Source organism: Oryzias latipes, chromosome 3 (genome assembly GCF_053564925.1).
Source record: "Oryzias latipes strain Hd-rR chromosome 3, Olatipes_Hd-rR_3.1".
Classification (NCBI taxonomy): Eukaryota; Metazoa; Chordata; class Actinopteri; order Beloniformes; family Adrianichthyidae; genus Oryzias; species Oryzias latipes.
Genome location: NC_136239.1, coordinates 14,674,039 through 14,698,415, shown reverse-complemented (window position 1 = coordinate 14,698,415; position 24,377 = coordinate 14,674,039). Strand labels below are relative to the sequence as shown.

Here is a 24,377-nt window from a genome sequence, read left to right as displayed (position 1 = left end):
GGTGTTTTGAACATCTTGCAGTATTTTTCTCAAGGAACACAGATTTAAAGAAAATTAAGCTGAAAATTGCATTCCTGTGTATTTTCTTTATTCAAATCGTTGTGAATCAGGAACAGATTTAAAAAAAAAAAAAGTCAATTTGTTTCGTAGAAAATACACTGAGTGGGCCACAGGCTCCCTGCTTCGCTCCATTCTGATGCATCCACTTGCAGACAACTATGCATGTCTTCATTTGGCTCGTCCAAGCTGGCATCTGGCCCAAAACTGTACACCTGGATAGCTCCAAAATTAGTCGCCTTTTCTTTATTAATAGCGCTTCGTGTCAACAGTTACGCCCACAAATCAGGCAAGGAAAACGACAGGTTGTTAGCTTTTGGCTAAAAATTGCATAATCATAATTAAAAGACCACTAGGAATGCTTTTTAAAATGGATCAAAAGATGATCGGAGTAGGACTGCAAGAAGTAAACGTGTGTGTGTTTCCGTGTAAAAAACCTGTGGTTGTGTTTAACAGGAATTGTTTCTGAGCATTTGATTCTGTGGACGCAAGGTAAAAATTAATCGTTTGTACATCCTGTGAAGAAACAGCTTTTAAGTCTAAGCAACCAATTACATGACTGATGGGAACAAATATCACTGAGAAAGATTAAATGTTGCCTTTCTTATTTCACCCAAGATAATGAACTGGAAACTGGGAAAATACTGATTGCAGAACTTGGATTTTTAGCTTAAAATAGTAAAGACTGCTTAATCACTGAATATTGTAATACTGAAATGAAAATAGAAAATAAAAATAAAAAATGTTGTTTTAATGTACCAAGTCCTACCGTGTCAAATAGTTGTACACTTCCACAAAGGAGAACTAGACCAAACCATAACTTTCCTCTACATCCATTCTTACTAATGGTTAAAATGTTATTAAATATGGAACTTTCAGGTTGATTTCTAAACAAGTCAAACTAGTTAAAACTGTTCAAGCAGAGGTCCCAAACCTCCTGTCAGTGGATCCCTGTTGCTCCACGTGTCATTTAGTTCCCACTCATGCTTTCATTAATTCTGATTAGAACTGCTATGCTGAGCCTGCTATCATGTTCAATTGCTCTTTAATAAAATGAAGCACATTCACACAGATGTTTCTCAGTAAATGCAACACGACAGGTATTTTGGGGTGGGTGGGTGGGGGGTGGGGTGATGATGGGGTTCTAATGCAAAACAACTTAAGGCATGAATATGGACAGCAAAAGCACATGTGATGAAAGAAATTTGGAAAACATGCAGAATTCCCAACTTGAAATTTAAAATAAGCATATTATTAAGTCACTATTTTCAGATATTTCAGAAGAGATATTTCACTATATTTGTAGAAACTCAGTTTATATATTGTATTTTGAGCTTAATGTACCCTATTTAATTCTGGAATTGCTTTCTATTGTAAATTGCTGTTAGAATCGCTCTGTGGTAGGTGGTGTTTCCAATTCTATGAGTTCTTTGGAACACAAACCTCTGTTCCATTTGTTAGATCAGAAATAATTTAGAAAAGACAAGTGTGTACGTGATTGGCTCTTTCCACTAAATAAAACTAATAGATGTCAACAACACATTTACATTTATGGACGACTGGTAGGACGTGAAACCACAATGATAGTTAGTTACAGTGTCCATTTCTGATGAAAAAATAAAATAGTTAAAGTTAAAAAGTCTGTTGCATTCTCATTTAGGGGAAGAAAACACAATATGTGTATAAACAGAACATGATAATGATGCACAATCCATAACCAAACTGTTTTCTATTGTAACTAAAAAATAGTTGCCCCCCTGAACACACACAGTTGTTAGAAAATAAAAGCAATGCCCATTAAAAGCATCTTTGAAACCAGACTATGTGTAAAATAGTCAGGTGTAAAATCAGAGTTTCTTTAACATGGAAATAATGATAAGGGTATCCCTCCTGAAACCAGCCAGTGGTCATTTAAGGAAGTGCAGTAGATTGGTGCGGCTTAATAATAATAATGATAATAATTGATACTTTACATATCCCACAATGGGGAAATTATTCTCTGCATTTGAACTATCCCCTGGTAATTGCCCCCAGTACCATTGTTTGTTCCCCTCCGGGAATCGAACCCTGGATCCCTGCGTGGTAGCCTTCTACCTTACCAACCAAGCTAACCAGACGCTTTTGATGCTGTAAAAATGCGGACATAATTCTTTCTCTGAATTTGACCCATCCCCTGGGGGGAGCGGTGAGCTGCACGCTAGCCAGTGACAGCTGGCTGGGGAGAGCGGGGATCGATCCACTAACCCTTCGGTTGTTGGACGACCTGCTCTACCGCCTGAGCTAAACTGCTAATCAACTGGCGGAATAAGCGGCTTGTTCAGAACAATGTTACCATACTTCTTGAAACAGGGCTGTTTTGTTTTTGGACTGCAATAAATTAAAGAAAGATTGGTAAATGATTAGTGTTGCCTACATTTCCCAAGAACACCCTTTCACCTTCCACATGTAGCCCATTTCTCACAGACATCCCATCTGTTTCTTCATTCCCTGGGTGCAACCAGCCTTGACACGACTAACCAGGCAGTATTTCAAAAGTGTCTTTGTGGGAAACACATTTGGTTTCATGCCTTTCACTATCTGCCAAAATCTCTCTTTGCATTTCTTCCTCACTTTAGACTATTATCCATCTTTCTTGCTGAATCATATTCTTGATTTTTACCCAGTACTTCTCACCATCCCTCACTCCCTTCTTGTTGTTCCTGCTTCCCTCCTCTTCCTCCTCATTTTTAAAAGCCACATGCTCCCAGCCCGTCTGGCTCAGTTGCACCCTGCCAATGAAAGGCTTTTTATTGGGCTAAGATTAAGTGCAGCCAAGCAGGGCCTTGCTACAGGGCTGAGGCTGCACCATCCCCCCCTCCTTACTGCACAGTCTTCTCCACATGCCTGTTCTAGTCTGGCCCTGTCGCCCAGAAGGAGATTACTTGTCTCTGCTGCCCTTAATTGACAACAGTGGCAGGAAACAGCCAGAGAGAAAGAAGAGACGGACACTGTAGACACAGGAGAAGGAGCAGTGTTGCTTTGTTGCATTCCTACGTGTAAAGCTTTAACAAAAACATTATTTTATTTTATTGCTGTCCATTCCCATTTTTTATTTTGTTGTTTTTAACCAAATGTAACTTTCTTTTATTCTGTCACATTTCTTTGTATTTAAAGTCCCACTCCAAATCTGATCTATCGGAAAAGGGAAAGCGTTCCCAGTGGTCGTTTAGCCCCACTTCCCATCATCCATCTGTTTACACACTCTCTTGCTAGCTCACAGCCCCTCACAACCCCAACTTGACATTAGCGGTGCAACAAAAATGGTGAGAAATATTGGAGCTATTAAGATGTATGAGGGAAAAAAAAACACCATTTCATTGGAGTGGGTCTTAATACTCAATAGTGCAGTACATTGTGTGACCAAGGTGTGCTAAGAGGTATGGCCAGTAAAGTAAAAACTACATTTAAATACTACAAAATGATCAGTTGGGTCACTTTTCCCTTTTCAGCTCATAAACCGTAGTTTCTAGCCTCAGGCATTTTTTTAAGCAGTCCAGTCACCCCTTTATACATTTTATGACTTTTCTTAAACTTGTGAATTTCATATTCTCTTCTGCTGGTTATTGTAAAAATCCCACATGGCTTAAGCCCAGAAAATTAAATTTGTGGGCAGTTTATTAAATGGGTAGTCTCAGACGTGGCTGCAGTAGTGAATGAGTTTTTTTTTCTTTTGAGGTTAAATATTTTGTGTGCCAGTTTGGTTCGGCAGGATTATTTTTGTCCACCTATCTACCTGCTTGTTTTTCTTTTCTTTTCTTTTATGTCTCAATGAATTCATTTATCATATTCACCATATGCAAAATACACTTATTTTTAGGGTTACACATTAGTCTGCTCTCCACATGAGGTTTCTGAATGTTCTTTTGCTTTAATCCTTTTGCCTTTTGTAAAGAGTTTGCAGGGATTTTCCTCTGAATTGGATATGTGTGGGGTAGAAGAAAATCAAAAATTGCTTTCTTTAAAATTAAAATCACAGTTTTATAGATAGTTTCCTGCATTTTGTGCGTTTTTGTGGGCTTACATAAAAATTGCACTCAAATTAACTTGTGAAAAAAACTGCCTTAGAATACATATGTCATCCTACAACCTTTAGCTGAAAACTAATATAAACAAACAGTGCACCTTTCTAAAAAAACCTGCTGTAAATTCTGGCAATCGTAAAAAAATGCCCACAAAATCCTGGAGGGACTACATAATCATCGTGTTTTCATTTTATTGTATGTTTTTTTTTCTGCACTTTTTTCTGTACATTCGATTCCTACTTTTTTAGGAAAAATGAAATACTCTGTAGAGATGTCAAACTGTTTTCTTTTATATCTCACCCCATTCGTATTTATCAGTAACTTTAGATTTTCTCTACAGATGTAGGTATGATGGCATTCATTTTTTTTAACTCTCGAAATAAAACAAACATCAAACTAACACATAAATAAATGTGAAAAATGTACTTGCATGACTGAAGGATGCATGAATGTCCTTGGTTGGCAGTCTGGCAGGATGTATTGGGTCTCCTTTGAAAGCAGTTTGGAAGTCAGCCAGTGTAGTAAACATTCATATCCATGTTGAACATGAGCCAAATGCTGGTCATGTTTATGAGCAAGAGCAGCGGTTTGGTCTCACAATTGTTTAATTTTAAAGAGAAAGTAAAGTGAAACTAGTATAGTTCCCAGTTATAAGTAATACAATGTGATACACCTGCCTCAAATCAATCTGGCTGTTGTACACATTAGGGCCATTATCCATAATTCCAAGAGTTTGTCAGTCTGACCTCCCACACCAATAAAAGGAACATATGTCATGTTTGTCACCATGCTGCATAAAAAAAAAAAAAATCAACAATTTAAATAAATTAACTGAAGCGTTTTATAACAAACCGAAATGCATGTGAATTTTCAAAATCACTAAATTATATTCTTCGTGATGATTATTTTGTAATGGAGCCACAATGTTTCATGTAGGCTTTTGATTAAGAAGGGAACGTAAAACAATGGGGTGTAAAGAGCGGGCTCATAGTACATTTAAACTGTGGTTGAAGTTGTGTCTCATTCATCTGAATCAAAATGGAACATCAGAGATGAAGCTGACATGCTGAGAAAAACTGTCCAAGAAATCACTTCCGTCTGCGTTCATCACATGCTGCCTCTTTGTGATTCCCGCTAGATTTTCCAAATCTGGTCAGAACAGCTTGTTACCACAACTCACTGATGGACCTCAGTTTGGGAAGTTTCCAAAAGCCTTGAAAACTACTGTTGAAAACGACTGTAATCAATCATCTCCTAAAGAACAGTCTTGATGCAACAGTATTGAACAACTGTTGGCCCAGTTCCAACCTGCTGACGTTAGACAGAATCCTTGAAAGAGTAGCTAACCAAGTGCTCTTGACTTTCTTCTGCTCAAAATTTCAATGACTTTCAGTTAGGTTTTTGTGCTCCATCAGAGCACTGACACTTCTCAGACAAATGACATCTGTCTGAATACAGAACCAGCCAGGCACAATTTCTGTCTTAGTTTTGTTGGATCTGAGTGCTGTTTTCGACCATGTGTTCTACTATAGATATTACAGGACTGAATAGGCATCACCATTATGTGCCTTGAATAGTTTTAGTCATGTCTTGAAGACAGAAAGTACTTAAGTGAAATCAATATCTGCCTCAGGTCAAACAGCCTTGATCTTTGGTGTTCTCCAGGAGTCACTTCTGGGGCCTCTTTCATTAGGTGTAAAGATGTTTCCTCTATGCCAGCCAATGCACAGCAATAAAGTATCTTCCACAGTTATGCAGATGTCTCTCAGATTTACATTTCACTCACAGCAGGTGAATTCGGGCCTGTGGACTACATCTAACACATCACATAGTGGATGCAAAACTACATTCCCAAGCTAAACATAGAGAACACTGAAAAAAATCAACCTAGAGCTGCTTATTCACATGTTTATCTCAGGCAGGTGGAAGTCTTTTCTGTCTGTTCACTGGACTCTGTAAACGTGCACTAAAGCATTTGCACGTTGCTGTTTGGGTCCTTACTAAAACCAGGACATGCTGTCAACGTCAGTTCTGTCTTCAGGTCTTTTGCACTGGTTTTTTATTGCACACAGACTTAAAATAGCTCTGCTTGTGTTAAAGTTCCACCATGGCTTACCACCAAAGTACATCTCTGGCATGTTAGTTCCATATGAACCTCATTGGACTAAATCAGTCAGGAACAGATCCTTTATTGGTGCCGAAAATCAAGACTAACTTTTATGCAGCTATAATCTGGAACAGTTTTCTTGATGATGTTAGAAAAGCTTCAACTCAGACAATGTTCAAGTCCAGACTAAAGGCTATCCTTCTCATCTCATTGCATGACCACTGAAGGTATTTTACCTGTGCTCTCCTCTATTATTCCTAATTAAAGGGATTGTAATTATTAGGATTTTACTCCTATAATTGTGGTTTACTGTCCTGAATGTGATTCCTTTCTGCATGCATATAGTTTGTCTTTTTCTGTAAAGCCCTTGATTTGTTCTGAGTATAAATTGTGCTGTACAAACACATTTGGTGTAATTTTTGGGTCAAATCGCCTGCCCCTAACTAGAAGACATTGAGAGGATGCATGCATACATTTAGACATGAAATGTGTGATGAGGCTCATCAAGCTGTTGAGGTGGCAGCCCTCTGTCATGAATCTTGTTATGGCCGTATTCCCTGGGCTTTCAGTCAGACATGACAGCACATTTAGAGAGAGAGCAGATTGCGGTCTGGATAGCTCTTATCTGCTGCGTGTGGGAGAGAAAGGAGTGATTGAGTTGTTTGTTGAAACAATACGATGACAAGAAAAAGTTGAGGCTTTTGGTAGTTTTGCAGGATTGTGTATTGTACTATTTTTCTCTCTTATTGTGTATGTTAGGACAGAAATGTTCAACTAGAGATGGTTTAATGTAACTGTTATGGCTTTCAAGCTTTATGTTATTACCTTGGTCAAAGTTTTAGATTATTAAAAATAAACTACCAGTATAAACGTTAAACGAGCCTGGAAAAATAGTTTAAGGATTCTTTACTTGTTATTTAGATTAAAAATATTTGTTTTATTTATTTTTTAAAGTTTATGTTGTTCAGATTTTCTAGGTTCTCTAGTTATTCTTTGCACTCTAAAATTGCATGCATGGAGGTAGTGCAGATATTAATCCCGAAATAATTGAATTTTTAAGAATGAGTGAACGGCAAACATAAAACATGCACTCTGAGTATAAAACAGGGACTTTTCAGAACATGATGACCATTCAAAGCAGCAAGTTAGTCAACAAATATTTACTTTTTAATTCTTTGCTTTAAACTAAATTGAAAAAGAACCGACTGACGTGACAGTATTTCTTGGATTAAGTCAGGTCCCACATGATCACACAGAGTGAGAACCAAATCTGCAAACCTCCAATCGCTCGCCCACTGCCTCTGCACCATGACCGCCCAAAGCCACGAAGCGTCTTTCTCCCCAACCATCAGTATCGATAAATTCTTTAGTGGACACAAACGCTAAATGAGATATTTATTTGGTCTTCCTTGATCTATACCCATGATGCAGTTGATAATCATAAAATTGTGTTGGATGTTGAGAATGGCCAACCACCCTCTGGAAGCAAATTTGTAATCTTGAAAGTGGAGTCTAAATGTCTGTTTTTTTTAAATGACAAATTGAACTGAAAGTCCAGGTTCACATAAAGAGGAGGAATCTTTTACACCTGTGTGTGTAGATTATTCCTTTATAAAGCCTGAACTTCAGTATTGGCTCTTTTCTGAAGAATTCAATGGAAAAGTCCCTGCAATAGTTTGTGGTCTGTTCAATAATGTTGTGACTCTCATAGCTTTGTTATCTGATATAATATAATGAACCTGCATTTTATTGCAGAGCAATAAACTGGAAAACCAACAAAATAACCAGAGTCCACAGTGTTTTGCTGATAGAGGGTGTTCCTACATTCATGTCATGCTGTTTGTTGGATTTTGGTGGAGGACTGCTTGAAGCAATACTAGCTCTAAGAAATGTTGTCATTGAGTATCTATGGATGCCACGTCATGTTTTCTCGTGGCATTTTACAACAACAAGAAGTTGTCTTTGTTACATTTACTTAGGAATTAAGGGAAATCAAAGTCAATGAACTTAGTAAATGTTTATTGATAAATAGAAATTGATTTATTCCCACACAGTAATCTCTAATGCTGGCATCTACTGGTGAATTTATTGTCTGTTCTTTTTAGTTTTTCCCTTGAAATCTTATGAAGCTTTTTCTCATGAAAATTACATTTTAGGAATCACAACCTTCTTGTTCATTACCTTCCTTTAAATCCCTGTTGAAAAACAATCAGGGGAAATTTCTAAGCTGAAAAAGCAATTTAATGTGGCTCCCGCTTCAATCACAAGGATTAATCAACACACTAATGTTGGATTCAGGATCATGCCTAATAGCACTTTGATTGTTTACATATTTTACCCCTCATCAGGTCAACTTCTTCTGAATTAAGCATCTTCATCATCTCCTCCTGGTTTGTCAAACCTCCTCAGATGGATGACACTGTGGATTTTTTTTTTCCTTTTACCTGAAACTCCACATTTATCTCTCCCCTTCAGTACTCCTTTGAGGCAGAGGCTGTAAATAAGAGGTGGGTGGAGGGAAAGGCATGCTGTCATGAAAAAAAGATGCTTCCTGGATGGCTAGATGCAATCATGGCCACTATCTGATGGCTCTGGAGGAAATTGGATGAGCTGAGAGCTGTTGGCTGCCAGTGATGGGAAAGATGACTCCTTTGTCACTGTGTCAGTCAATTCCCCACTCTCACCTGAGAGATCAATCAATAACAAAAGGATAAAGAGGTTTTTCTCTTGTCTCTGGGTCTGCGGATGCTCCCCACTACTGTCATTTATGGACGATAAAACTACCTCCCATTCACTGGAATGTAAAACAGCTAAACATGCACAGAAAAATGCGGTTGGATTAGGACTTCTGTATATTAGATACCGTATTTTTAGGACTGCAAGTCGCTCCTGAATATAAGTCGCAGCAGCAAAAAAAAAAACACCTAAAAGTCGCACTTTCGGGAAAAGGTGCAATGCTTCTGAACAAATCTGCCTAGCCAGGCGTAATAGTACGCTCATTCAAACGCAATTCACAAGTCAAATTTGCGTGTCAAACCTGATGCTTGTCTAAAATTGTGTTTGTAAACTAGACACTTCCATCTCATATGTGAGAAGCACATCTCAGGTTTTTAGCCTCATCTCTACATGCAAGCATTGACTATACATCTAATTTACAATGCATTGAAGTCACGGATGATGTTGAGAGGTTTATGTAATTTGGAGAGTTCTACAAAAAAATGGGTAATCAGGGCTCCATGTCTGGGTTCATGAAATCATTCAGTCTTTTTTAAAAGCGACCTTTACTTCCTTCTGCAGGAGCTGCTTCTGAATGACTGCTGCTATCAGCAGTACGTCTGTGTTTATGTAACCCAGTTCACACATTTTGTGCATTTTCCACGTATGAAATTTTGGTCTTTCATGATCCATGCGTGATATAGGTAACTCAGTGTTTCTTGCGTTCGTCATACGTCGATGTGCGCAGACGTCTGTCGAGGGTTTTGGCCGACGGATCTCTATGTGAATTTGGTTTTGAGCTGTTCACAATTTTGGTGGGTTGAGAATTACGCAGTCTATACACATTTTTAGTTGCTCATGTGCAATTATTACGTAAATCTTTTTTTTACGAGATGCATAAGCAAAGTTGTGGCTTTCCGCTACCATTCCACGTATGTCTAACGGAATTTTCACGCATTTTCCACCAATGAATAACTTTATATCGAAGATGTGGCGCACATATCACGTTCAAATTATGTAACTGAGGCCTGAACTGTGGGTCAGATTTGGCTTTTACATTGATTTACCTCTTCTCTCGCTAGTTTATTGGTACTTCCTCCGTGATTTTAACGTGGTTCAATTGTGATTCATCTGTGAAAACAACTTTTCTGACTTTTTCCACGTATGACCAATTCTCATCTGTTCAATATATGCAAAATCTATGTAGTGGCTGTGTGACAACTTTTATCCCGAAGAATGAAAAAAGAAAAACCAGAATATTAATGTCTTAATGCAAATAAGACAAAAATCATCAAGTTTAGGAAAACAACGAAGGGCAATAAAAGTTGTTAGTGAGAAAATAATTAATAAATGAGCTCCTGAGTAAAAGCAACACTCCTGACCAAACTATGGAAATAACCACAACTTATACACTGAAAAATAAGCTGCACAGGTTTTTCAACATGCGGCCTGACTGGTTTATTAACGTCAAACGTTTTTTTTAATCTGAGCTCTCACAGATGTCCGTTCCAATGCTTTTGTTGTCATCTTTATAGCAGTCGGTTTCATCACTACCAGCTAAAGATGACAAGGCAGAACACAGGACTGGACTCAGATGCAGAGCTTAAGGGTTTAATTTCTTGAATCAAGAGAGAAGCTAGCTTTGGCAGGTGAAAGCACATGACAAACAGGCACAGGACAAAGGGAAACACAGGCTATAAATACATGAGGAGGGGAGGCACAGGTGGGAATGATCAGGGATGATGAGGCAGACACAGGTGTGGGGAGCAGACACAGCAGGAAGGGGAAGGTCTGGAACGAGAGGTAGGTTAGACTTTCAAAACAAAACAGGAACCCCACACGAGACAACAGGAAACTTGACGAGACATGACAGAACCCCCCCCTTAAGGACCGACTCCTGACGGTCCAGGAGCCCCAGACCTAAAGAAATCCGTCAGGAGCGACTTGTCCACAATAAAGCGTTCCGGAATCCACTGTCGCTCCTCCGGCCCGTATCCCTTCCAGTCCACCAGAAACTGGCGACCCCGGCCCCGCTTCCGGACAGCCAGAATCTTCTCCACCGTGTACACCGGACCACCCCCCACCATTCTGGGCGGAGGGGGTGGCTCCGAGGGAGGCATCAGGGAACTGTCCACCACCGGCTTCACCTTGCTGACATGGAATGTGGGATGGACCCGGAGGGACCGGGGCAGCCGAAGACGGACCGCTGCTGGGTTGATGACCTTGGAGACAGGAAACGGACCCACGAACCTTGGAGCCAATTTCCGACTTGGAACGTGCAGGTTGAGGTCCTTGGTCGAGAGCCAGACCTTCTGACCGGGACGGTAGGTGGGAGCGGGACGCCTTCGGCGGTCAGCGGCTGCCTTGACCCTGTCCTGTTGCCGAACCAGGACCTGCCGGGCAGCCTCCCAGATGCGACGGCAGCGGCGGACCAGGGCGTGGACCGACGGAACTGCAACATCGGGTTCCAAGGCTGCAAACAGGGGTGGCTCGTAACCGAAGACACACTTGAAGGGCGAGATGCCGGTAGCTGAGGTGGGCAGGGTGTTGTGCGCATACTCAACCCAGATCAAGTGCCTGCTCCATGTTGAGGGGTTCTGAGAGACCAAGCACCGGAGGCCGGTTTCCAGCTGTTGATTGAGACGTTCAGTCTGGCCATTGGATTCGGGATGGTAACCCGAGGTCAAGCTGACCGTGGCACCGATGAGCCGGCAGAACTCCTTCCAGAACCGGGACACGAATTGAGGTCCCCGGTCTGACACAATGTCCTTCGGGAAACCGTGGTACCTCACAATTTGGTTCATGATGATCTCTGCCGTGCCTTTAGCTGAAGGCAGTCTAGGCAGGGCGATGAACCTGACCATCTTTGAGAACCTGTCCACGACCGTAAGAACAGTTGTGTGACCACGTGAGACAGGAAGGCCGGTGACGAAGTCCATGGAGATGTCCGCCCACGGTCTGGAAGGTACAGGAAGGGGTTGTAGGAGCCCCATGCGACGACTGGTGGAAGACTTGTTCCTGGCACAGACTGAACAGGCAGAAACGTACTCCCGGACCTCCGGCTCCATGCGAGGCCACCAGAACCTCCGAGAGATGGCGTGCATGGTCCGCCTAACTCCCGGATGACAGGAAAGCAGTGAGGTGTGGGCCCAGTGGATCACCCTAGAGCGCAGTGTCGGGGGTACAAATAGGCGATTCCTTGGGCAACCACTGGGCGTTTGCACCCCACTGTTAGCCCGCATTACCTCAGATTCTATCTGCCAAGACACAGCTCCAACCACACAAGTCAGTGGAAGAATAGGTTCAGGTTCTTTGGCAACAGGCGCGGGGTCGAACTGACGAGACAGGGCATCCGGCTTCACGTTCTTGGACCCCGGCCTGTAAGAAAGGGAAAAAGAAAAACGATCAAAAAAGAGTCTCCATCGGGCCTGGCGAGCATTAAGTCTCTTGGCAGTCCTGATATACTCAAGGTTTCTATGATCGGTCCAGACAATGAAAGGGTGCTCCGCACCCTCCAGCCAGTGCCGCCACTCCTCCAGAGCCACCTTGACCGCCAACAGCTCCCGGTTGCCGATGTCGTAGTTGCGTTCAGCCTGCGAGAGGCGCCGGGACAGGAACGCACAGGGATGGACCTTCCCATCCAGCTCCGACCGCTGTGATAGGACGGCCCCCAACCCTTCATTGGAGGCGTCAACCTCCACGATGAACTGACGGTGTGGATCAGGCATAATGAGCAGTGGAGCTGATGTGAAGCGGCGTTTCAACGCCCGGAAAGCGGTCTCAGCCGCAGGCGTCCACCGGTACTGCACCCGTGGGGACGTGAGGGCATGGAGGGGTGCTGCAATGGAGCTAAAACCCCGGATAAAGCGTCTATAAAAGTTCGCAAAGCCTAGGAACTGCTGCAGCTTCTTTCGGCTGTCAGGTGTCGGCCAGTCCCTGACTGCGCTGACCTTGGCTGGATCCATCTTTACCGCCCCTGCTGACACAACAAAACCTAGGAAGGTGACGGTGGAAACGTGGAACTCACTCTTTTCGGCTTTGACGTAAAGGTGGTTATCTAGAAGTCGCTGGAGGACTGCGGAGACATGGGAGACATGAGAGTCCAGGTCCGGGGAGTAAATCAAGATGTCATCCAAATAAACATACACAAAATGATCCAAGAAGTCCCTGAGGACATCATTGATCATGGCCTGGAAAACGGCGGGGGCGTTAGTGAGTCCAAAGGGCATGACCAGGTATTCATAGTGGCCTCTTGGGGTGTTGAACCCTGTTTTCCACTCGTCCCCCTCTCTGATCCTGACCAAATGATAGGCGTTACGGAGATCGAGCTTAGTAAACACCCTGGCCTGCTGGAGCTGGTCGAAAACAGAGGACATGAGCGGCAACGGATATCTGTTTTTGACGGTTATGTTGTTGAGCGCGCTGTAATCTATGCAGGGTCGAAGGGTCCCATCCTTCTTTCCGACAAAGAAGAACCCGGCACCAGCTGCGGATGAGGATGGACGAATGAGACCCGCTGCCAGAGATTCGTCAATGTATTTATTAAGCGCCTGGCGTTCCGAAGCTGAGATTGAATACAGGTGTCCTTTAGGAATGATGGATCCCGGAACCAGGTCGATGGCGCAGTCGTAGGGGCGATGGGGTGGAAGGCTCAGAGCCCGGGATTTATTGAAGACCTCAGACAGATGATGGTAACATGAGGGTATTGTGCTCAGGTCAGGGGCCTCTGGACCTGGAGCAGAACGAACAGGAACAGGGTTATTGTCTATGATGGTTCGTTTACCTGCAGCATGGGGACTTTTGTGTCCGTCACATCCTGGCCCCCATTCTAGTATTTTCCCGGTCGCCCAGTCCACCCGGGGATTGTGCTCGCGCAGCCAAGGAAATCCCAGAACCAGCTTCCTAGAGGAGCCCTCAAACAGGTGGAAAGACATGATTTCTGAATGGTTTCCTATGGACAGTTTGAGGGGTTCTGAGACATGAGTGATATTAAAAAGACCCCTCCCATGGAGGCCCCGGGCCTGGATGGGTCTGTCCAGAGGCTGTGGCTTAAGACCTAAGCTGACTGCCAGCTTCCAGTCCATTAGGCTGACATCAGCCCCGGAGTCAATGAGAGCTACGAGAGCTGTGGAGGAGCCGTGGTGGGTCACCACTAATGACGTGAGGCTCCGTGTGCGTCCGTCCATAGCGGAGATCTGACTCACCGTTGCTGTTTTTTTTCACGGGGCAGGAGAAAACGGGATGACCAATCTCCCCACAGTAGAAGCACCGGCCCTCCTGCAGGCGTCGCTGTCGTTCCTCCGCCGAAAGTCGTGTCCTTCCCACCTGCATGGGCTCTTCACAGCTGTCCGCCGTGACGGAGGGATGCGGGTCGGCTGAGAATCGGCGGTGGTTTCGTCTTTCCGCGGATTCAGCCCCGCGAGAAGACCCGCCTCCTGATGATCCGCTGCCGCGTCGGGAGACGAGTTCACGGAGTCGGTTATCCGTGCGGATGGCGAGAGCGATCAGAGAGTCGAGACCCTGAGGTAAGTCCAACGGAATGAGCTGCTCCTGAATGCGCGGAGCCAGCCCTTTCATGAAGACATCATACAGCGCCACCGAGTTCCACCCGCTCTCGGCTGCTAGGGTGCGGAATCGGATGGCGTAATCGCAGACAGAGTCCCCCCCTTGGCGTATGATGGTGAGCTCACGGGCTTTATCCCGGCTGGTTGACACCGGGTCGAAAGTGTTCTGAAGCGCCTCCTGGAAGGCGATGAGAGATGAGCAGAGCGGGGAGTCACGAGCCCACTCAGCCATGGCCCATGCACGAGCCCTCCCCGCTAGATGGGAGATCATGAAGGCGATTCTGGCTCTGTCAGAAACGAAGGCATGGGGTGAATGTTCATAATGAATAGAACAATCAGTGAGGAAGGGCTTACACAGTCCAGGTTCTCCAGAGTAACGATCGGGAGGGGCGAGCTTGATTTCCTGGCTCCTGACAGGCATGGAGGTAGGAGGGACTGGGATGGAAGCAGAGGGTCCTGGAGGAGGGATTGTCCAGGGGGAACTTGAACGGAGGTCTTGAACTTGGGTAGAGACCTGAACCATATGAGACGCCAGGGCCTTCTGGAAGTCCTCCTGTTGAGAAAGGCGGGCTTCCAGGCGTTGCAGGATGGATGTTAAACTACTGCTCTCTGCTGAGTCCATTCTGGCCTGTTTGTACTGACAAGGCAGAACACAGGACTGGACTCAGATGCAGAGCTTAAGGGTTTAATTTCTTGAATCAAGAGAGAAGCTAGCTTTGGCAGGTGAAAGCACATGACAAACAGGCACAGGACAAAGGGAAACACAGGCTATAAATACATGAGGAGGGGAGGCACAGGTGGGAATGATCAGGGATGATGAGGCAGACACAGGTGTGGGGAGCAGACACAGCAGGAAGGGGAAGGTCTGGAACGAGAGGTAGGTTAGACTTTCAAAACAAAACAGGAACCCCACACGAGACAACAGGAAACTTGACGAGACATGACAAAAGAGCATAAGTAAATCCTTTTTATTAGTTCTGCTTGTTGCTACACCAAGCCTGGCAAACTACAGCAGCACAATGTCTGTTTTTCAACTGACACAGTAATCGTTTTACCGTCATTATCTTTAAAGTGTATTTCGTTTTTGCGTAGAAAGAGTCTAATGCATCGTTCCTGTCTCCCTCCATCACCCCTGCAGTTCCCTGAAACCTGCGAGGAGTCGTCTTCTCCATTCGTCTTCATCTGCACTAATCCCCAGGAGCTGCTGGTGAAATTCCCCATGAAAGGAAAACACAAGATCTGTGAGTTTACATTCTTTCATGTCAGAGAAAATGGGGTGTTTGAAAATGAGCTTGAGAGTTTTTATTTTATATATATATATATATATATATATATTTTTTTTTTAATCCTCATCTGCATTTCTATGCACCCATGCATTCTTAAACACTCATTTCAATGCATAATAACACACAGTGCAGTTTCTTATCATTATATTGTCATTAATAAAACAAAACTGCACATTCTCATCCAGACACACACACACACATCATTTCTCTCTGAGCTCCATCTGTAAAGGCAGGATTTTAAGGTGCCTGGGGGAGCAGGCCAGACCTGGATGTTGCTGCTGCACTGTGATTTATAAGCAGACTCAAATACATTTTCCCTTTGCTGCCATTGCTGCCCCTGCAAACTGATGTACCTGCGAGCTCTTTTGTTAATATTTCAAAAGCCTCTAAAGACTTGAGAGGATTGTTTACGTAGCTGAGCCTTTTTTCAGAGCTTTTAGATCAATGGGAAATGCTTTTGAGTAGTTCAAGGGAAAATGTAGCAGGCGAAGACTAAACTAGAGACTGTCCACCTTTTTTGTCAAAACGATCATTTAAAAAGAAAGAAAATCAAAAATATGAACAAACTTCCTGCTGAATAGTACATTGACAGGTACTAAAAACTGTTCTTTAAAAAAACATCACTAAATGCCATAAATGTTTCTCTTTGCTGATACACTAGAAGTAAAGAAAGAATTTACTTCAAGGCAAAACAATTTTATTTTGAAAATCTTCATTAAGTAGATCATTTTGAATAAACAACAAATCTTTGATCTTTGCTGATACACTTACACACTTGACATCATGGTTGTACAAACATCGTTTTTTTATAACTTTATTTTTATTAGTTTTTGTGACATGAACACAAATCACAAACCAGCATCACGAAAAAATACAAAATAAAAAAGGTCAATTCTAGGTGCTTCATATGTCTATCTGTTACACAGTGTCCATTTTTTCCACTTTCAGTGTAATTGTGCCTCTTGTAGTTTCAGTCTGTATGTAATTATTTCCATTGAGTATATGTTGTTGATCGTTGGTCCATTGCCTTTGAAGGGATCTCCGTAGTGCCCCAATTCCTGGTTCATGTTTTTCTGGCGGCTAGTGGCATAACTTTAAATAAGTATTTGTCACTTTGGTGGATTGAGTTTCCTGAGATCAGGTACAGATAAAACTGTTCTGGTAACAAAGGATTTGTGTATCCAAGCACTTTGCATGTGAGATCCCCCCCCATCATCCAAAAACCTGCTACGTTCTGACATTTCCAAACAAATGTGAATGGTCAACATTTACTTCTCCACATCCACGCCAACAGCTCTGATTTGGTTTGAACTGTTTGTTCTTCAGTTTAGGAGTCAAGAAAAATCTTATAAGGTTCTTCCAGGCAAAGCCTCTCCAGACATCAACGTTTTTTTATTAGAATATCAGTAAATATGATTGTTTTTTTAAATAATGCACAATTACCTCCTTACTCTAATTAATTCATCTGTTTGCATTAATTGCTGCATCAGTGTGTGAGTTGAGTCTTTTATCAAGGTACCACCTTTGTTTCTTGTTGAAAAGCAAGATAAGAATCCTTATTTGCAGTTAATTTCACCGCTTCCTGCCTCGTGTAATTAGTGGTTTGTTTGTTTTTTCTCACGTCTCTAACAGACTCACTTACTGTAGTCTCAAAGAAGAAAACATCTGCCTGTTTTTCTTTGGAATGTTTCCCCATCTTTTCACCCATGGGTTGTCTGTGAGGATAAAAACCCGGACTCAAATGTTCGCAAGTTAAAGCAAAAAAAAAAAAAAGTTACTTTTCTACTTCCATCTGGTACCAATACTGTTTTTAAAGTCATTTATGCTTTTTGTTTTTTTATTGAACTTGACACTTTAGCTGCAGCATTTCTGTGCTGTGACCTTTGCTATTTCCTGTTTTCAGCTGAGAAGTTATCGAAGGACTTTACATTACAAGGCAATATTCTTGTCATTGGAATACCACAAGTGTTTTATCCAAAAAAAAAAAATATTTGACAATATTAAATGTTTCTAATTTTCTTTTAACATTCACTGGTTTTCAGATTTTTATGCATTTCTAAAAACCAATCAGTTAAAATCGTACGTGTTTATAAAGACATTTGTTGAATTTAAAAAACTACTGAATTACACTCGGAAACTAAACATTAGTATCATCTTCACAATATTTAACATCCACCCATCTTCCAAACCTGCTTAATCCCTTTCTAGGTCAGAGGGTTGCTGGGGCCTATACCACCCACAGTTGGGCTGAAGCGGGGTCCATCGCTTACATTTAACAATGATAATCCATATTAAAGGCTGCTGGGATGGTGCAGCTCTCAGTTCCAGTGCAGTATTCGTAAATGCCATACACTCTTATCTATGTGTCATGCCTGAAGTCACTATGATTTACCGGCTGCTGAAAATGTCAGCTCAGAAATTTCAGTAGCCTCCATTTTCCCCACTTTGGACGTTTTATGTATAAATCTTGGTTTAGTCAGCAGCTAGCTTGTTTTTCTGTCTCTTTTCTTTTTCAAACCTCTGCATCTTTTCTTTGTGACTGCCATGGCTTATTTTCATAATTAAAGTCCTATTGTTGTGGGCGGCCCCACCCCCCCTTTCCCAACCTGTTCCCAAGAGCTCGAAGCAGGGAGTCTAGTTTTTTACGTCACAAATAAGCCCTTTTCGGGCGGCATCTTTGTGTGCTCCTGATTCACAACAATTTGAAGATAAAAAAACTCTGAAATGCAGTTTGAAGCTTGAATTCTATGCGTCTTTCGTCATCAAAAAATTGCCACAAGAACATGTTAAAATAAACACCAAAAACACAATTTTCATCAGAGTGGTTCTTTGGAATTTGCTGTCCAAAAGTTTTCAATCTGAGACATTCCAAAAATATTGTAAGCAGTTTATTTGGTGAAAAACAATTTTTTATGTCCACCTGTTCATGAAATGTAAAAGAAATCTTTCTCTCAGAATTGCTGTCAAAGTTCATTGATTTTGATTCAAACAAGCTGTCATTGAAATCTGACTTGACTGATGGACAAACACAGAGGTGGTTGATTCAGGTAGGTTTTTTTATTTTTACAGCTAAGGCCAACATTTCTTTGTAATATCTGCCTATTACAACTAAAAGCATCACAGACTGTTGAACAGAGAAGCTGGCACATGCACAGACGGAATAGCATTATTGGATTCATTCAGGCATTATCAAATAACCCTCTCTTTCATCACACGCACACACCCTCCTTCCCCCTTGTGTTTCTCTCCAGCCAGTTGCCGTGATGATGATAAGTGAGGCCAGGCTGAATGCAAACTCAGGTTGATCAGTCATTACCCTGTGGTGGAGTCTGTGGCATTTAAAATGATATATAGCCAAGACTCTCTGCTGTTAGATGGGATGTGTATTATGGTTTAACGTCACATACGCTGAATATTTCTATCTGTGTGCTTCTCTGTTAGCTGAAGGTCAGGCTGGGTGTTAAAAGCTAATTGGCTCTCTGCCATGAGCACACATTTTCTTTTACTGTTCTTTATTGCTTCAGATCCCCATGTTTTAACAGCCTGACACGATCTGTATGAAATAGCTGGTTGAAAAAAAAAAGGGGGGGGAGAAATACCATACACTCATATTTAGGGCATTTAAATATGTAGCACTTTTTCATTTTAATATTGGAGAGCCGCATCATTTTACCTCATTCTGAAGGTGCAAAAAATGAGATTTATTTAAAATGTTGCTCTAATCTCCAGCATCCCATAAGGATAGTTCCTATGCATAGTTCAAAAAAGAAATGAGGATGGGTTTTAGCTCATTATCCTCTTAGACTTCTGACTGAAGGCTTTGTGCAAACCTACTGAACCTTTAACTAGCTTGATTCAAAAGCACTAAGCTACAGAGGGTTATTTAATTTCTACTTTGTTCCAATATTAGGACAAATTATTTTAATGCCACTTCAAGAACTGAACAGTATTTCAAACGTGGTTTATTTGGGCTGGAATGCTAAAAAATATAGATGTGATTGGTTTGCTTTGCTTTCATGCTAAAAGAGGTTTGCGTGAAGGGTGTGTTGCCCAAAACAAACAACAGTCAGTACACAAGACAACACACTTTATCAACAGTAATCCTTTGCTATATTTTGTATCACCTTTTGCAGTCTTGCTGTTTCGCGTGCAATTTTGAGAGAAAAATGTGAACGTCTTCATTTATGTCTGGAAAAATGGCATAAAGTGTGTAGTGAGAGGTTTTACAGCCTTAAAATAACCTGCGATTTCACCAATCGCAGGTTATTTTTAAAACGTAGCCCTTGTGATAAACGAGGGAACAATGTATTGCCTAAAACCTACAATTACATTGTTGTGAACCACACCAGGATTCACTTGCAAGTGTACAAAAGGCTTTTGTTTTGAGTTCACTTGTTTGGCCTCCACCAGTGTTTCTATGAGCATTCACAGCTGCCAGACAAAACAGATTGTCTGAGGAAACAAACTGTGGTGTATCATACACGCCTACTGAGCCTATTTCCCATTGGGCAGCTAATGCTAACGCTCGATCGACCTAAACGTACATTGCTGACTTAATAACCAGCTTAATATTCTCAGACATGAATTTTCCAAACTCTTTGAAGGTAAAAGTTTAAGGAAAAAATCTCATTGGTTTATTATTTCCCTATTGTGTGAACTGTATCAGAATAATATGAATATCTTCAAAACATATAGAGATTATTACTGTGTTTTTATACAAATATGTCTAAATATGAAAGCTGTAAATTCAAAATTGAATTGAATCAAAAAAGAGTGTATCGGGGGGGGAAATAAAATCGTGAATTGAATTGATTCTAGAAGTTATTGGTGATATTTAGCCCTAATCAAGACGTTCTGAGCTTTGACTGGTTCCACATTGTTTGGAAGTATTGGGTTTGATATTTTTAATTAGGGTTTATCCTTTGAAATAAAAACCACTTGTTGTTAACTATGAAGACTGCTTTGGCAGCATAATGGTCCATGAGTGGGTGAGATGACTTTAAGCCCTAAAGACCCACTCCAATGAAAATATGTGCTTTTGGTGTTTTTAACATGTTCTTGTAGCATTTATCTCATAATAAAGGACATATATAAAATAATTTAGGATTAAAACTGCGTTTCTGACTTTTTCTTTTTTCAAATTGCCTGGCTTCTGATGCATTCACCTCTCAGACAAATTGTTACATCAACATCTTCATTTCTCATGTCTGAACTGGCATCCGGCTCAAAACTGTGCGGCTGGATGGCTCCAGTATTTCTCGCCAATTTTGTAGCACCACTAATCTTAGCCTGGGGTTGTGAGGAGCTGGATGCTAGCAGGAGAGAGTGGAAACAAAGGAATGATGGCATATCAGTGTAGGCTTACTTCTGCACCAACAGTACAGCTCACAAGTCAGTGGTGAATTTCCAATGAACTACTGCCGCTCTGCAGAAACTATGTCCTAGAAAACAACTCAGGATTTTAGATTTTGCCTAAAAACTGGTTCATCATGATGAAAGACTACTGGGAACAGTTTAGTAATAGATCAAATCTGATCAAAATATAATTGGAGTGGGGCTTTAAGGCATCTAGAATAGAAGGTATTAATTTGAGTTACATCAACTAAAACCAGCTAGCTAGTTTATCAGAGTTAAGAAATTGGCAATTTATTAATACGAAAATGAATATAATCCAAATAACTCCTCCCAGTCCTTTTTTTTTTCTTTAAGGACTAAAGGCTCTTTTATGTAACACTATAAATCCAACGTATAGATTTGTACATAAGACGAAGGTTTAAATTAGCTTCAGTTATTACGTGTCACATAAAGTACAGAAGGCTGACAGAGAAACAAAACACCGTTCTTTACAAGCGTTTAAAGAAAAATGTCTCCTCGCCAGCTCTTCATTCAGTTTGGAACCGGATTTATGAGTCTTGTGAATGTGTGAGCTCAGTGAGCGCTTTGTCCCCCACTGCCTTATCTCTGCGTGTAAAGATTAGTCATGCTGATGCTTCCTCCGCAGATACAAAAGTGCTCTCTTTTATTGATGCCTCTGACTAGGAGAAGGCAGGTCATGGATATAATTACTGCTTTGAGAAACTTGGCTTTAGCTGCAGGTCATAAAAAGATCTTTTCAGGTTTGGCCGCGTCAATCAAACCTCAATCACTTTGAACTCGTCTTTTTTTTTTTTTAGAGACTTCTATCTTAACAATGTAGATTTTTGTTTTTTAGCTCAGACTGAAAATAGTACAACTGTTTAAGTACTCGAATAGTTAATTCTTAAATATGTTTCTTTTTGTTCCCTCAGTTTTTTAAAGCCTTAGTAAAACAGCTTTGATTTATGATGTGAAGTTTGGTTGGAAGGTAATAAAATAGTCGAGAGATTATGATTTATTCATTTTTCATTGCTCTCTTTTATCTGATGTAGTAAAATGCAATAAATTGGTTGCTGTTCTAAAAAGACAGGGTGCTCTGGATTCTTTTTAACATTTCTTTTTAGGAACTAGATTGCTTAATATCTGCACTGTGGGTAGTTTTTGGGAAAGTGAAGAAAAGCGATTATTATTCCTTACACACTGACAGCAACACCAGTGTTGTCTTACTCCAAATTTCACAATTCAGGAGGTTAATAATTTTCTTTATGGCTTGAGTGTTTTTTATTTATTAATTAAAATTGAATTATACATTTGGGTGAAACTTTGCTCGGTCTTTAACCTTTGCTTTTGATATTAACTGTATCAAATCCATTCCTTTACCTTAGTGTATAAGTACTATACATTTTTTATTTGAAATTGATTATTTTTATTTTTTAATTTATTTGTTTTAAAAATCAAGTCAATGGGGGGGGGTCTCTTTTAATACTGAGGTCTCCTCCAAATCAGGTCTTTTTTATGCAAACCTTTGCCACGATAGATATAGACGTTCTTTGTGTGATTTTTCCAATCTGTTTTAGCTTTTGTTCTTTGTTTAATGTCCCTCGTGTTACAATCTTCTGTATTCACCCGGACTTGGGACCTGCACATGAAAGGAAGTGATTGACCCACTTTAGTCACAGTAAAGTTATAGTTTGGGTAAATGCGATGATCATTATTTTGAAATTATTTGCCGTACTCTAGCATGTAAAAACCAAGCGCCCGCCTTCCATTTCAAATGTTTAGCTAAAATGTTGCATTTTCCTGAATGAAAACTAGACGCTGGTATCAGGAGTACGACAGGGCCACCAAAAAAACAAAAGAAAAATTACAAGATTTGAAGTCGTAGATTTACGCGAAAAAAACTTGTAATTTTACGAGATTAAAGTGGAAGTGAGCATACAGGCAGCAAGTGATGCTTCTGTCTGAGGAGGAGCACTTTTTGGCATTTTCAACGATCTGCTAATACAACAGACTTTTTTCATTCACCTTTATTGTTTTATGTTGAAAAGGGACGTTTGGGACGAAATTGAGTAGCAGGCTAACATCACTAATTCTAAAGATAAGGAATAATCACTCTTGCAGCCCATCAAAAATGAATCCATACTATATTGTGGTGTTAAAAGGATAACATGCTGAGTAGCTACCGGCTTGTTATGTCACATGTGCAACCTCTATAGAATAAACATGTGCATTTGTGGTTGCTCTGTCCGGAAAAATCTGTTAAATGCTACAGTAAAGATGATTCAGAAAATGTCCACAATTTAAAGGGCAAGAAAATACAGTATTAAAAGATGTTCAGATGCATATTCACCTAAACTGTAACAGGCTTTGGTTTCCTTTAAAATGAAAAAGCACAAAATTCCTTTCTATTGTATTAATCAGACTGACAAAAAGGATTTAAAGCAAAGAAAAAGAAAAAAATAAAGGATAACTTTACACACCCAGGGACTTCAACACATCACAAGCAGTTAATTCTGGCGTTTTGCTATTATGCATTCAACATCTTGTCCCTTTGTACACACTGAGCACCACCAGATCTTTGTGCTGCAAAATTTGCATTTTCCCTCGCATACATTATGAGGCTGTTGCAATATGTATGACTTTGATCCTTCACCACACGGGAAAAAGACTATTCCCTATGAAAATACAGCAGCTGAATCTCCTCTGCATCCCGATAACTGCACTTCTACCTTCTGATTGCCTCTTTTTGTTCCTGCGTTAGAACAGAAACTGTGGAAAGCCAATAAACTCATAAATGTTCACCTTTTCTCCTGAGGTAATCACGTATTTTTCCCCTGTTCTCCTCTGTCACCCACCGCTGGGGAACAGACAGAGGTAACCGCAGCGGATGTCCTTTTTTTGGGGGGGGTTATTTATTCATGGATTTTCCATTTAATATTCATGTCGTCTTCAGGACTATCTGGATTTCTGCCTCAGAAATGGCAGAGGCCAAAAATCCTGTTTCAGCACCAATGAGCGCAGCGGATGATGGCAAAAGGGAGATGTGTGGGGGGGGGGGGGGGGGGTTCCATGTGTTGTCTAGTAAATGAGAGGCAGGCCTTGAAGGTGACAGGCTGTGTTTTATTACCGATCTGTCAACTGGCTAATGGGTAGAGGAGAAGGGGAGAGCTGATGAGCAAAGAGCATCGCGTCTTGCCTCGAGCAATAAACTTCCCTTCACTAGATCTGCTTG

The 24,377-nt window shown here is 41.3% G+C and overlaps 1 protein-coding gene across 2 annotated transcripts in view; it reads left to right on the top strand.

The window, feature by feature from the left end:
• The window catches only part of trip4 (thyroid hormone receptor interactor 4), a 113,660-nt gene that overhangs the window by 34,136 nt on the left and 55,147 nt on the right, over nt 1–24,377 (top strand). For both annotated transcript variants that reach the window (XM_023952878.2, XM_023952874.2), the window contains one exon: nt 15,643–15,745. In XM_023952878.2, coding sequence (XP_023808646.1) covers nt 15,643–15,745 — 103 coding nt within the window. The remainder of the gene's footprint in view (nt 1–15,642; nt 15,746–24,377) is intronic.